This window comes from Colletotrichum lupini, chromosome 2 (assembly GCF_023278565.1).
Source record: "Colletotrichum lupini chromosome 2, complete sequence".
In the NCBI taxonomy this organism is placed as follows: Eukaryota; Fungi; Ascomycota; class Sordariomycetes; order Glomerellales; family Glomerellaceae; genus Colletotrichum; species Colletotrichum lupini.
The window spans coordinates 4,127,550-4,142,297 of record NC_064675.1 but is presented as its reverse complement, the minus strand read 5'-3'; the positions used below and the strand labels follow the sequence as shown (position 1 = coordinate 4,142,297).

General features: G+C 51.9%; 6 protein-coding genes across 6 annotated transcripts; 3 read left to right on the top strand and 3 right to left on the bottom strand.

Annotated features, from left to right (window-relative positions):
• Positions 1–16: 16 nt before the first annotated feature.
• CLUP02_03553 (E3 ubiquitin-protein ligase RBX1) lies at positions 17–732 on the bottom strand (the record flags this gene model as incomplete). The annotated part of the gene is made up of 4 exons (XM_049282573.1): positions 17–311; positions 349–430; positions 493–571; positions 625–732. The coding sequence occupies 4 exons, from the start codon at positions 730–732 to the stop codon at positions 17–19; spliced, it is 564 nt and encodes a 187-aa protein (XP_049139716.1).
• A 31-nt stretch (positions 733–763) lies between these two features.
• CLUP02_03552 (uncharacterized protein) lies at positions 764–2,118 on the bottom strand (the record flags this gene model as incomplete). The annotated part of the gene is made up of 6 exons (XM_049282572.1): positions 764–905; positions 1,076–1,346; positions 1,412–1,493; positions 1,578–1,643; positions 1,703–1,942; positions 2,002–2,118. The coding sequence occupies 6 exons, from the start codon at positions 2,116–2,118 to the stop codon at positions 764–766; spliced, it is 918 nt and encodes a 305-aa protein (XP_049139715.1).
• Positions 2,119–2,846: 728 nt separating this feature from the next.
• On the top strand, positions 2,847–3,977 carry CLUP02_03551 (uncharacterized protein; the record flags this gene model as incomplete). The annotated part of the gene is made up of 1 exon (XM_049282571.1): positions 2,847–3,977. One exon carries the CDS (start codon positions 2,847–2,849, stop codon positions 3,975–3,977), a length of 1,131 nt encoding a protein of 376 aa, XP_049139714.1.
• A 165-nt stretch (positions 3,978–4,142) lies between these two features.
• CLUP02_03550 (uncharacterized protein) lies at positions 4,143–4,400 on the top strand (the record flags this gene model as incomplete). Its single annotated transcript, XM_049282570.1, has 1 exon — positions 4,143–4,400. The coding sequence occupies one exon, from the start codon at positions 4,143–4,145 to the stop codon at positions 4,398–4,400; it is 258 nt and encodes an 85-aa protein (XP_049139713.1).
• Positions 4,401–7,040: 2,640 nt separating this feature from the next.
• CLUP02_03549 (ubiquitin interaction domain-containing protein) lies at positions 7,041–9,762 on the top strand (the record flags this gene model as incomplete). The annotated part of the gene is made up of 9 exons (XM_049282569.1): positions 7,041–7,649; positions 7,712–7,821; positions 7,878–7,950; positions 8,003–8,176; positions 8,246–8,440; positions 8,537–8,597; positions 8,685–8,869; positions 8,967–9,157; positions 9,369–9,762. The coding sequence occupies 9 exons, from the start codon at positions 7,041–7,043 to the stop codon at positions 9,760–9,762; spliced, it is 1,992 nt and encodes a 663-aa protein (XP_049139712.1).
• A 1,417-nt stretch (positions 9,763–11,179) lies between these two features.
• Positions 11,180–11,389, bottom strand: CLUP02_03548 (uncharacterized protein; the record flags this gene model as incomplete). Its single annotated transcript, XM_049282568.1, has 1 exon — positions 11,180–11,389. A coding segment is annotated over one exon (210 nt), but the record flags the coding sequence as incomplete, so codon positions are not given.
• Between the last annotated feature and the right edge of the window lie 3,359 nt (positions 11,390–14,748).

Below are 14,748 nucleotides of genomic sequence, written 5' to 3'. Positions count from 1 at the left end.
TCAATTGTTCATCAAGTCATTGTGATGTATATTCCTGCATCTGTAATTGTGCCCACCCCAGAGGGCCTCTCTGGCTAGCTGTTTCCGCCAGCTGGACGCAGTCCTCGCTCGTCAGGAGAGTATCACTTATTGTATCCTCATTCTGCGTAGCCATGACACATAATGCTGCGTATCCATCGACCGAGATCCTCGCACCATTGCCTTGCGCCATCTCAGCGCCCATACTTCTGGAACTCCCAGTCGCGGTTGTCCAGCGGGCAGACTTGTCGGGCCTTGAGCCAACGTGAGATACAATGGAAGTGGAATGCATGCTGCACGTAGGTTAGCGAGAGTAGGCAAATGGAGTACAGAAAACATACGTTGCAGATACCCCAGGCCACAGTGCACTCCTCACTCGTTGCAGAGGCTTGGTTTGCCTGACACTCGATGCCTGTGTGTTATTAGCATGCGTAAGGGCGAAACAGCGGGTTTGCATGTCAGCGTCCAACTCACAGAGGTCCATGATGTGGTTTCTGCAGATAGCGCAGTTGTCGACGACAATGTCCCATGCCCACAAGGCAACAGCATTCCACTAGAGGCACTTGTAAGCTTGGGTCAAGCTATCCAATTCCTCCATCTACGCACCTTCTTGACTTCGAAGCGCTTCTTCGCGTCCACCGGCCTGCTCTCGCCGTCGGCGGCCTTCTTGGCGACGGCAGTGCCGGGCGCATCCGTCATATCGACATCGGCCATTGTGGAATATCGAATCGAGCTACGATTCCGGCTACGGTTGAGGCGGTAAGTTTGAGTTCTGCACAACTGAGCGATACCGGTCAAAGTCAGGATGATATATTAAATGTCGAAGAAGAAGCAGCGGTTCGGTAGTATGGACGGCTTGCGGAGAAGGCGTGAGAAGCGTACCTTTTCTGTGTCGTTGTAGGTCAGCTAAGTCCGATCAATGAGGTCCAAAGGGTTGCGAGCGGGCAGGCTAGCCTATGTCGAGCCTTCCGGGTTGCGGGTGATTTTCTTACAAAGATGACTCAAACCAACTCCTCAATATTTTAAGAGAAGAAAAGTAGCTTTGACGGGTTATTACGGCCTTTGTCGTGTCTCGTTTGCAGGCCGGATTTCTGTGGTTAGGTTGGTGATGTATGCGAATGGCGGGCAGGAAAGGCTGCCAACGGGAGTGGCCCCGGTCCGTAAGGCGCCTGATTCCACGCCTGCCTTGGCGGGGTTCATGAGGCGTAAGGTAGAATGACCTACCTCCCCTACAGTGCGGGAAAGCGGTCGTTGCCTGCCCCTCAGGGCCGGGGGATTTCGGTGCTTAGGTACCTGTGACCCTAATGTGCCCTGTAGACCTGCCCGCACTGCCTGGGAGTAGCAAGCCCATAGCAAACAGTGGGAAAGCGAGCAGATTACCTAAGCTTGCTACGGCTCAAGACAGTCTTCACGTTACCAAAGTGCGCACTGGGCCCAGCAATGGGCCAGCACAAAGTCTCAGGTTGAGACAACTTCTGGAAGCATTTCCCATGGCAGCATGTAGAATAGGTTGAGTCCCTTTAGTAGAGAGTCCTGCAGCGATTTTGAGCATCTAACACAATCGGAGTGAGGGAGGCGAATTTGGAAGACGGCGGGGATTCAGTGACAGTCACACCAAGTAGGAACTGCAGCATTTGCCTCTGACTGGGCAATCGTACTCAGGCATTGGATCTAGGTACCTTACAACGTGAGCGGCCTGACTTGAGTGGCTTGCAGTTGCTCCATGACACCAATCAAGCACGTCTTGGATCCCTCCTCTGCTTTCTACCTGACTTTGGGGCTTTCTTGCGGAATCGGGGTGACGCAGCTCTTCCCAAAAGTCCAGGGCCGTGACTCGTATCAGCAACCTTTTGCCAATTTCGACGATAGAAGCAAGGATGGTGAGGTAATGCGAGCCGTCCGGAGCTGAAGACGGGGAGTAAGGCTGGAAGCGCACGTGAAGGGGTCAACACGGAGATCCACCTCTCTCTTACGGGAGGTCACTGAGCCACGCGTAGCCTGTAAGGGGCAACTAGATAAGGAGGGATAATGGGAAAGGTACTTGGATGGGATCCATGATGGGATGGGATTGGCAGTGACACCGAGGGGACGGGATGACATACCTGCCACCGCCCGCGCTGCGCTACGCTACGCTACCTACTTGCGTATGGATAGGTAGGACAGGCACCTTAGGTAGGTACCCAACGCGCCTTGCTAGTATGGCGAGATACCTCTGGGCCTCAGACAGGAGGAGGGAAAGTCGGGCAGGTTCCTCAGCGAACACGCCCAATCTGGGCAGGTTTGGCAAGGCACACACACGCACTCACCCAACATCTCCACTCAGCTCAAGGTCTCCTAGCACCGGGGTTACTTAAGCCCCTCTCCCCTCTTTCGCCGCATGCTGTGGCTTTGCTCTTCCCCCGATTCTTGCCATCGTCACCTTACTCGACTCTTCAGCCCGTCACTCATTTGTACGGCAACATGAGCAGAGAATATACACGCGCTTTTCCTGCATCAGACTCTGGCTTCTACTTTTCGCTTTTACTCTCTCCCAATCCGCTTCCTCAAACAGACCATCCTCCTGGCGCTTGAACGTAGCAAAAACAGTACCATCGGAAGAAGGAAAACCCACCATATCTAATCTTGCTACAGCCAGCGTATCCAAGCCTCGCGACCGACAGATACCTTCCTTTCGCCACCATCATATCCTTACCTTCTCAATTAAGGCATTCTTTACCTTCCAGCGACCATTGTCTAGGACTTCTTCCCCTTTGTCGACCCTGACTGCCGCCAGTTTCTATCCTGCGGTCGCTGCGACACAACTTACTATCCCATTCCTACGACTCAGAATGCAAGAAACAACAAATCAAGCAAAGCCAACGCCCACTCGTCGCCGACAAAATCGTGGCGGTGGCGGCAAGGCTGCTGGACAGAAGATGTACGCATCAGAGACCGACGTCGCCAATGTCTCAACCTTGGCCTTCGATCAAGCCGGTCATCCTCATACCCCCCAGAAGTCATATTCTGGCTCGCCTGAGCCGCAGTCCGGCAACGGCAACCAGCCTGGCTCCAAACAGCGCTCGCGAAACAAACCTCGGGCTAGGAACCCCAATACCGTAGCTTCGCCTGACGTCACCCGCCAAAACCGCCGCTCGACCCCTCAGAGCATCCCGGTGAACAAGTCGGCAGCGGCCGCTTTCGCTGGCGCGACTTTCCATGCTTCGCCTGCTCCATCAGCCTTACCTATGCCCAGCTTCTATTCAAAGTCCATTCCCGAATCTCCAGGACCCAGGCCGGAAGCCCAACAGCAGCCGTCCCCACCGGCAACCGAACGACAACGCCCGACACCTCAGCATCCTGCGACCGCACCTAGGGCTCACGAGTCGCCTCTTGACGCCATTTTCAGAGCCGATAGAGCTGAAAAGGAACAGGCGCGGCGATCGAGTTCGTTGAACTCGTCCGTTCAAACAGATGGTTCTGAGTCAACCGCTGCCCCTTCGCCCAGGGATGCCAACCATGGCCCTTTCGTTGCAAAACCTTACAACACTCACCCTGGGCACCGTATGCCTCTCCAGAGATCATCTAGTGGAATCTCGGCCCAGGAGCTTGACGGCTTTTCGGGAAAGCCTCTTGGCCCTGCATTCTCCACCCCATACCAAGAGCGCATCCGCGCTGCCCGTGCCGCTCCCAACCAGTCTCCGAATGGCACGAGACCTACGCAGGTCTCGCCTGCCGAGGATCGCTCTGAAGCTCTGAAGAAGTATCTCTTTGGGGGCAAAGGTCTGGCTTCGGCTGCCCAGCCACCAGCTTCGGCTCCGCCAGCTCAGTACGTCCATAACGGCTTCATGGGAAATAACCCGGCCCCTCAGGGCGACCAATCTGCCGATCTCCGCGCCATGGAGGACAACCTGCGCCGCATTCTGAAACTCGAGTCGCCCATGTCATCTACACAATCGGGAGAACGTCCTCTGTACTCTTAGGCGGCCATTGTCTGTCGATTGCAAACAACAAGAAGGTTCATTCCACTTGGTACTTGGGGCGTCACTTGGCTGGTTCGCTTTGTGCCGTTGTTCCTCTTTGGAAGACGCAGGAGTACTGGAACTCATCTGGCATGGGAATGAGAGTCTGCGCTGCTTCTATTTGATATGACTTGTTACTTTGTCTTGCTGGGTGTCTTGGGGTTGCGGGAAAGCGGGAAAGCGGGAAAGCGGCAGGAGCTCGCAGTTGCTTTACGTGCCTACCTGAGATTCTACTTGATACCCGAAAGCGATGTTGATGTTCTCTTTTCAGTTAGGACCAATTCATATTCCGTTTCCATCTTTCATGTTCGATCATGTTTGTATCCATTCGAATTAGACGACTATCAAGATATATACTTGGTGGCGTTGGTGGTCCGGCTCTGATCTAATCCTTTACACTTTTGGCATACTTGGACGGCCGACCAAACAGGACAGTATCAAAATAGTTTGAGAGGGAGCTCTCTGTAAACAATGTACTAGCGATGTTTCTGTCCTTGGTGAAGTGCCGTGGTTATGCTACTTGAGCAGACTACCGCGCAGCCCTTGAACATGTCCCTACCTATACATGGCCAATCTGGGGTGTCTGTTATGTAACAGTTCACTGTGGACTTTCCAACCAGCACCTGTGATGCAATATTCCCTAGCCTCCCTTTTCCAATATTCAACGTCACCGGCCCCTTTCTTGTGACGAAGCCTCTCTGCTTCTTCAACTTACTGAGCAAGTTAATGTCGGATATCAGCATTTATCTTTAGACCAAGTCGGATGACGGTATATAGACGTAGCACAACCTTAGACTTTCAAACTAGAAACTCGGATGAGCAGCGGGAAGCTTTTAGAAGCCCCTGAGGGTGAGACTACGGCCGCCCCAGCAATTAACTTCCTGGCTAAGTCACTGATTCTCGTGTCGCTCTAAGCTCATCCATCAACCAGGAGCCGCAGCACAATGGACCACCTCTATGATCTCTCACTAGGGGAACATCATCCCTGGCATAACGTATCAAGGGGGCAGTGGTACGCTCCTGTCAAAACCCGGCTCACGCTGCCAAGCTCTAGTTATGTGTATATTCTAGGCGATCGCCTTGATTGCCTACGGTGCCAGTTCTCCGTCCTGAAAGAAACGTTCGTCAAATACATGTTTATACATAACTCCTTGTCCTTACGTCTTCCGGCGGTGGCGGTGCATTAGAGAAGCCGGCGACGAAAAGGGCGACGCTCCAGTAGCATCAGTCTGTCTGTGAGTTTTAAAGGGATTGTCTTATTGAAATCTCTTTGGTAAGTTTCGCATTCAGGTTCAACATGGGAGATAGCCTGAAAGACGTCCCCTGACCGCTAATTGTAAAATATTGATGCTATTACAGAACTATTGCCCAAAGGCTACATCTTCATTGTAATACAAATACAGACACTCGTATTATGCTGGATGAATCAACCGCTACGTGGTTTTCACGAATGCACGTAAGTTGGCGTCATGACATACTTGTTAAGACAAGCCTACTCATTCGGCGCCGAGACAGCGGAAAGAACTTTGTCCTCATCTCCAATATGTAGGTTTTGTATCCCGGGGTCTGAGTAAGAGTATGATAACGCCCGAAAAGGATCCCCGAGGGTTCTGTTGGTTGCAGCATCAGACCGCAATAAATGTATAGGGATCAGCATGATGGCTCCGTCTAGCCTGACACGATGCTGACAGAAGTGAACTAGCGAGAGAAGTTTACACCTTACTTTGAGAGGCATAAGATATAGTCTGACTAGGAGCTGAAGTGCCGTCTATCTCGTCCATTCCGCCACTGTGGCTTGCGAGATACTGGGCCCACGAACGTTTCCATCAGTGTTGTTCAATCCGCTTGTTCTGGGCTTCCGTCGGAATGATAGACGTCAGCATGCTCAAGATAACGAGTTACCGAATCAAACATCCACGAGATCAGGGCATAAGAAGTATTGATCCCAAGCTGGAAGATCCTGTACCTTGGTCATTGGGTTTGAGTATCAGCAACCCATAATAGACGATATTCTCGACCAGGGGCATTTTCACAACCATTCAGCTTTCGTGGAACAATGAGACTCCCTTTATCTAAAGTGTTCAAAACAACTTCTTATACTCAGCCGGAATTCCAAACATCGCTTGCCCCAACGCTGTCTTCAACCAAGTCATTCGGTTCTCAATCCAAAGTAGCAACACTTGGGCAAGAAGAGCCACCGAAAGATGTAGATGGAACTTCCTGGTCACTTTCTTGCGGTATTCGGGGTTGCATGGGTTATCAGACATGGTAGCATTTGATTCGTATCAATCGCCTCTGCGACTACTGCCAGCCCGGATGTAGCACATAGTTGGTGTCGATAAACCACAACAGCACGACAAAGCCGAAGGGTTTTTACAGATAGTGGACAAAACGTGGTAGATCATACAAACGAAAAAGAAACGAAAATGTTCTGTACACCAGCAGAATATTCGAAAGTTTACGTGAGATTTTGAAAATTAGAAAACATCATGGTTGAAGTGCGATGCATTGTCCGACGCGAATCTGATGCCTACATCGGTCATGCTTTCGAGGTTGATAGCAATAGCCCCTCCAAAAGAGATACTTGAGACAGATGACATCTTCAATCAATATATCGACCTTCGCCGTTGTTTTAGGAATCAACTTGTCAACACACCCATGGGACTGGATGTAACAAACCGACCCAATTTCGATATCGCTGTAAAGCTGATAGCATAAGTGCCATTCAAGCCTGGATATGTAGAAAAATGCACATGCACCAAAAGGAAAGATCAGACACGAGAGCACGTGACTTCGCGAGTTGACGAACGGAAAGATGGGTCTTGGTTACACGTCGGCCGTGTAATTGACGTCGTCCAATGTTCACCATCATCACGACGAAGTGGTCCTAGTGCCGACGCTTCACTGCACTAAATTGTTTGCAAAAATTCAACTCCAGGAAGATCGAAAAAGCTCGCTGGGAATTACAGCTGTCTTTTCAAGCCAGCAAGTACAGCCAAAGGCAGCAAAACCTCGCGAGCAATTATGAGTTCGCACAATAATCGGGCGCAACCCCAGTCGCCAAGCGCAGATGACGATCCAGATTTCGCATTAGCCATTGCACTCTCTTTACAGCAAGAGGAATTCGACAACGACGACAGAACCAAGGCTGCGTCATCTGCAACGAAGCTTCCGACATCGTCAGCCACTAACACAGGCCCGTTGGGGCTGTTGGCCCTCGACCGCAAGAAAATGGAAGAGGAACGTATAGCAAGACTGAAGAAGCGTTCAGCTGCAGAGGCTGGTATTGATACCCAATCCTCACAGAGCTTAAAGTTGCTACGCCCTGGAGTCTCTGAGAGCCATAAGGTTACTGGTACCGCAAAGTCCAAGGCAGCGACACCAGCAATATCTGCAACACCAGCCGCAAATCCTTTGGAATTACCATTTTCGAAAGGAGCGTTCAAGCGCACTTGGGCCTTCGGCTGCCCCAGAAACGGGGAAGATATCAAGATTGAGGAAGTCCTTCAGAAGGACAAACTACAGCTGGCCGTGCTCTCATCCTTCCAATGGGACGAGGAATGGCTTCTCTCGAAGGTCAATGTCCGAAACACCAAGATGCTTCTAGTCGCCTACGCAAATAACGATGCCGAGGTATGTTGGAAGACTGTCTTACATTTCTTGGTCGAGTGCTGAGCTTGCGCTTCATATTCTAGAAAGCCAACATCCGCTCAAACATTCCGGCCGGTAGTCTCATCAAATTTTGCTTTCCGCCAATGCATGGCGGGTACATGCATTCCAAGTTGCAGATCTTGAAGTATGAAGGGTAAGTTGGATCTCAACTGTTTAAGCTACCAGTAGCCATCTAACACCGACACGCAGTTGCCTCCGTATTGTAATTCCTTCCGGCAATCTGGTTCCTTACGACTGGGGAGAGACGGGTCAGCTGGAAAACGTTTGAGCTCCCAACTTGACTTATTCTTGATGGTCTGGCTGACTCTACCTAGATGATCTTTCTGATCGACCTGCCCCGGCTCAATGGGCCACCTATCGAGACATCATTCGGCACCGAGCTCCGACGCTTCCTAAGAGCGCTTGGCCTTGACGACAAATTGGTGAAGAGCCTGGACAACTACGACTTCTCCGAGACAAGCCGTTATGGTTTCGTCCATTCCATGTCAGTAGCAATAGCCAACAGGGCAGCCCGATATAAGATGACATCCTGACTGAAGGCTGACATCGACCCATAGCTCTGGCAGCCATACGAAGGAAGCTTGGCAACACACAGGCCAGTCTACCCCTTCTGCTCGGGACGCGATGACTTCATGTTCGTGGCAAGTCAAAATTGTGCTGACTTAGACTTTCGATTAGGCTACTGCGGCTTAGGGAGCATTATCCGAAGCTTGGGTTTGGCAACCGAGAATGCCGTTGACATTGACTATGTGGTACGTAGGTGGTCTGCGCGGTCTTTTGGCTGAGCAAGTTGCCCAGCTCTTGGCGAGCGGTGACCAGGGGTGTTGCTAACAAATTTGTCATCCCAGGCATCTTCACTGGGATCGCTAAACCATGGGTTCTTAACGATGATATACTATGCCTGTCAAGGTGCGTGTGGTTGCAATCAAGCCTGCTGAGGTTTGTCAGGGTGAAAAGATCAGCATACTAACGCTCCATTGCTGGCACTCCTTGCAGGCGACTCAGGCATGAAAGAATACGAAGCCAGGCAGTCCAAAATGACCAAGAGCAAGGCTGCAAAAACAGGCTTGGGTGGTTCCAGACCGGTCGACATTGACAAGGAGCCGCTCCAATTGCAGCATCATTTCCGCATCTATTTCCCTACCGAAAAGACCGTTTCTAGTAGCCGGGGCGGTAGATCTGTAAGTTGTGTGCCGGCCGGGATCGCCGCGTTACCGGTCGATCCTGCTGCCCAAGTCCCCATGTATTTTCCCCGTATGCTCATTTTACGTGATCTAGTCTGCCGGCACCATTTGCATGCAAGAGAAATGGTGGAATTCTTCAACGTTTCCGCGAGAATTGATGCGAGATTGCCAAAGCGCCAGAGGTGGCCTGTTACTACATAGCAAAGCCATATTCGTCCGTGAGCGGGCGCACGACGGCGCAGTCTGGGCATACGTGGGGAGTGCAAACTTGTCGGAGAGCGCATGGTAAGTCAAACAGGAACCCTCGCGATTGGCCTGCAGGCTACCCTTAGTGGTAAGGGCTGCGTGACGAAGAGTGAAGGGGCAGTCTAGTGTAGTGTACTGTCTCGTCTCAGTGAGGAAGACACATCACAGAAGGGGCAAAGCCTACTGTCTGAGGGCAGCGTGAAGAAACGACGTGGGTCGATCATAAGGCTGACCTAGATTGAACTTTTAGGGGCCGATTAGTGAAGGACCGGGAGTCGGGAACGGCCAAGCTCACTTGTCGCAACTGGGAGTGCGGCGTGTTAGTCGCAGTCAAGGACAGCTCGGCAAGTACTGGGGACCAAGACGCACAGGCTCAGTCGCGTTCGCAGGCAAAGGCGCAGACTGTGACGCTGGAGGGGCATGCCGAGAGCGAGGAGACATTGAAGGGCAAGGAGGGAACGACGGCGGCAGCGGCAGAGAGCATGGGGAAGCGGCGGCATCAGCAGCTCGATCAGGACGGATCGGTGGGCCTCGATGGAGTGTTTGGAGCGACGATGCCTATTCCAATGAGGGTGCCGGCGAGGCGCTACACGTCAGATGAATCGGCAGCCAGCCGGCCATGGTTTTTTATGAAGGCCGACTGAGAAGAGAGCAAGCAGGGGTGGGGGCGTGATTCAGCTGAGACACCTTTTTGAAGGATGACCAGTGGCAGCTAGTAAGTCCAGCAGCACCAGTAAGCATGCAGCATGGAGAGCGAGGGAGAGGGAGACCGGGAGGGAGAGAGAAAGAGAAAGAGAGAGAGAGAGACAGCATGGAGCCAAGCGTGTGCAGACTGCAGAGCACGGACGTGGATCTTCACGGATGGCATGGCGTCGTCTCAACCTGGAGCAAGCCCCGGGTCGGCCGGGCTAATTAGCCCTCCGATGGCGGTACCAATCCTGCCGTACCTAGCTTGCTGGCCAACTTGTTCTGTCTAGCGTTCCGCAACAGTGTACATATGGAAGACTAGTCTACTCTGAGGTAGCGAATGGATGGCTATGGTACCTTTTTCCGAGTCATCGCGCTCCCAAAGAATCCTGCAATTGGATGGGCAAGGGGTTCATGGTCAGGAAGTTGTGGCAATGCCTTCTTCGTACATTTCCTTCTCCAAGGCGCCTAGTGGCGGCCGTTGTCGGGTTGCAGATAGTGAGCGAGAAGGTCGAGAAGCTACGGATACTTACGTTAGTGTCCATTTCATCATGTGTATATGGAATCCGAATGCGGTGAAGAGACTGCTGCACGATGCGCAGTTGACGGACTACTAGACGCACATTGGAGTGTTCCACGATACCGAAGGACAGGTTGGCCCACATGCCGGACAAACCCGGTGGGCTGGGTATAGAAGGCAGACCTTGTCAATGTTGCAGTTCAGCAATATAATTAAATACAAATCGATGATGGAGATGTCCAGAGGGCCCCCAGAGGATATGGGAGGGGCTTGTTGTCAGTCAGGGGTCAGGTCTATGGAAACAAGAAGCAGTCGATGTGTGTAAGGGGCGGGATCGATGGGAAAGTGGCCGGTTGATCAGGGGTGAATCTATCGAACGCAACGGTGAGGTGTGTTGCAAACTATGTGTATCCGTACGAACAACCAAGTACGAAATACTGGTTGTAGCGGAGGTAACGTTTGTCGGCGATTGGGTGATGCTTGGCTTTGATGGGCACTGGTAAATGGAACGGGGCTAGAGAGAAAGAGATATGATCATGGTGAAGAAAGCGAAAGAGAAAGTGGCACCCAAAAGGCCGGCGGTGTTTGATCGTTCGTGATGCGTGAAGTGGGCGGCGACTGAGGGCATGGAGTTGGATTTACCGTCCGTACCAGTAGCCGCATCGAGGCATATGGATGGATACTAGTCTACGGGGCATGGCTATGTGGCTATTATCATTATCCGTAGATAGCACGGCGAGTTATCCAGAATGCTAGCCAGCGATGATGATGATTGGTGATTCTTTTTGTTATTTGTTTTTGTCTCGTCTACGTTTCGCGTCATCTGCAGAATTTGTACCCCGACCCCCTCGAAATTATGTCAAGCAGGAGAAAGCATTGGGAGAACCGACGTCTTGGCAACGACTTTTGCGTGCCGTGATGGTCTGCTTTGCTGGCTTGGCACGTCGAGATGAAGGCAAAGATGGAAAGCGAAGTTGGTGTTGAAGTTGATCAGAATTTGCTGCCAAGACTCTAACCCAAGCGTGGCACGCGCGCGGTATTGCAATGCCGGTCGGTACACAGGCATACCTACAAGCATACAGGCACAGGCACACAGGCACGATGAGGTCTCACCATTATCCATTCCCTCCCAAATGAATGTGGATGAGACATGCATAGCAAACGAGTCCAAGTCCCATGGTCCTCAAGTCCCCGATTCAGGACCCAAGACTCCAGAACCCAAGGTGATAAGGTCAGAGGGAGCGTTTGGATGCGGTGTAGTGCGGATATACTACAACGTACAAACCCGCTTTGGAAGCTTGGCACAGTCGGGGTCCTTGTCAAGTTGGGCCGCTAGTGCGAACTCCAGATTGTGAGATCGCAGCTCTTCTGGTGCCAAACACTGGTTTCCCTTTTCTTTTTCGGATAGTGGTGTGAATGGATGGGGGTTGGTGTGCTGCGTGGGGAGCAAAGTGGTGCCTGGGCGGGACCTTGAACGTGCGTGGGCGTCGTATGGGCGTAGTGTACTCCGTACATCTTTGCCTTCATCGGACACACTCCCACCCCCTTCTCTCGCTCTCTTTTTCTCTCTCTCGTTCTCTCTCGTTACGAATACCTACCAGCTGCCTACCCAGTCAGCTAGTGTACCTACCCCGTATAGATGCACCATACAGAGAGTACATTTGGAGCACAAAGTACGCAGGCAGTCAGTACTCATTATCAGTCTCTGTGTATCCTATGGAAGCGTATCTGTGTAGGGCATCTCTCTCTTTCTCTCTTGTCACTGGCCGACTGTCCATGTGGAGGATAACTCCATCTTCTCTCCATCTACTCCCCTGCTCACCATATACCTACGCCCTCGCCGGGCAGTCCACCTATTCACTAGCTCACATGCTTCTTAATTCCTTTCTTCTGCCATCCATAGAGCCTAGTAAGGGAAGGGAGAGAAGAGGAAAGGGTCAATATGCATGGAGGGTCCTTATTGGCAGTGACAGGGCCACAGCACTGACATAACATGGCCCGCCTAATTTCTCTTATTCCATCTTTTTCTTTTTGTTCCACATCCAGCCTACGGAGTTATTACCTCCCACTCTTTTGATCATGTCACCCACAAGCCTCGTGAGCCACATGTGTCGCTGACGTCGCTCTGCGTGCGAAGCACCAGATCGTTGCCGCCTTCGGGCTCGTTTCCTTTCCTTAGCTTGGGGCTATGGTATGGAGTCCCCGTCCAAACGTTTTGGCGGATATTTCTGCTCGGGGAGATGGTGGAGCAGCGATCAACTCTTTTGCCGGAACCACGACATGGGCTTGATTGGTTCAAAGATGGGATAACTCGGTTGGGTACGAAGTATAGATGCTGAAGAAAAGATGGTGGGCAAAGTTAGGTTGAGTTGCCTCCCGGAATCCCAGCCTTCTACCATGCCACAGTACTCCGTACAGTCGCCAGGAAGAGGAGGGATGTGCAACTGCAAGCAGATGAACGGCCGAGATGGAGGAGAAGAGAGGACAGAGAAGGGGGTCCGGCGCCGGGATGCGGACTTGTCACGGCCGCATGCACCGGCACCATCCACCACCCCCTTGCTGTTGGTCTTTGCCATTTGGCGTGTCTGAACTTCTAGAGTTATAAGTGTCGTCCCTTTTGGTTCCCTTGGCTAGCAATGCTATTATCCGGCGCGCGGTTATGTATGCTAAGAAGTGTCATCTGGTTGCAGTGGGACAACGTACGTGATGGGGGCGCATCACTGTAACCACCTCACGCTACCCGACTGCTCCCTAGCCGGCCAAGGACTTCCTGAAAGTTGAGCAATGTGACCTGGTGCCTCTACCCAGCCCACTCATACCGGATGGGCCGAGTTTCTTTCTGGGGGGCTCGGGGGACCTTTACCTGTCTGCCCGGACAGATATTACGTGAACCAACGAGATTGAGCCAGGGGGACCAAAGTATGGAGACAAACATTCTGACTCTTACTAGCAAGAGAGGTACATACCAGTGTCAAGACTCGAGAGTCAATAGATGGACTAAGGGGAGGAGGCGATGATGGCGAGATGGGATCAAAACCAATTCATCGGACAGGGTCTAGGGCACCGGGGACCAAACGTTTCAACTCTGCTGTGATGAAAAACGAAAGACGCTATACCATTAAGGGGGGAGGGAGAGAAGCCAAGCAAGTTGCAGGCAAGCCGCAAATTGGAATAGGAGCAAAAAATAGACATTTTAGTCTATTTTGCGGCGGGTGGGAAGAGCATGGGAATTTCTCTGATCTGATCTACGGATCCCTTGGACTCTGGAGACTGGAGACTGGACACTACACAAGGAACCAGGGCAAGCCCGCAACCCAGGCCGCAGGCCTCAATCCTGGAACCAGACAAAGAGGCGGAGACGGGCACTTTTGTCGTTGATCTAATTACCTGCACCCCGCCAACTACTACACGGCAATTTCTGTGCTACAGCGGCCCCGGCGAAGACCATGGGGAAACATCTCACTCAACGGGCGTACAGGGACAGGGGCGGCATGGCGGAGACATACGTACCTAGAATGATGAAGTACTGAGTATCCGTATTCCTTTCCTATGAACAAAAAGGGCGATGATATTCTGCCAGCACCTGCCGATATCCCGCCCCCAAGTGTGGCTGCGACCGCCCCTGCCTCCGAGCCCGGAGGCCAGCTGCCCATACCCACCCACTTACCTACCTACCTACCTACCTACAACTACCACTTCGTCGACCTCGCCGTCGCTACTGCTACCGCTAATTAAAGCTATTCCTAACGTCAATATACCGCAAAAAAAGAATAATCGCAAAGTTAACGATCCCTTCGTCTACTAGCATGCCGTCAATTACGACGAATACGGTCACGTAGAGTACGACTACCCACTTTACGCCCAGCGCTTCTCTAGCCTACCTAAGGCTAGAGCAGCACTTAACAAGGCTACCCACGAAATAGCAGTCGCGATCAAAAGCAGCAACGCCTCGCAAAGTTAACCTACCCGAATAAGCGTTACAAATCCTCGACCTCGTTACAGACTACCGCTAGTAAATCGCTACAAGCCTTTCGAGCGAGTCAATTAGGCAGCTAGTTAATTAGGCAGTCAATTGGGCAGTCAATTCGGCCAAATCGACAATTCCGTCGATTTAGGCCAATTCGCCAACTTAGGCTAATTTGTCAATTACCGTACTTTTTACTAAAATTATTTAATCGACTATAAGTTAATTAACGGCCTCTGATTAGCTTAATCCGTTCGAATACTAACTACGCAGAGCCTAGCTTACGTATGTACCCGAGACCGGCGGTCGTGTGGCGGCCGCAGCCACACTTGGTGGCAGAATAGCGGCAGCTAGTGGCAGAATATCATCGCCCAACAAAAAAGGTACGGGGTACGGAGTGCTTCTCGTCACTTTTGAGTATGCGTGATGGGCCTCCTTGGCTCCCGTCTCTGCAGACTG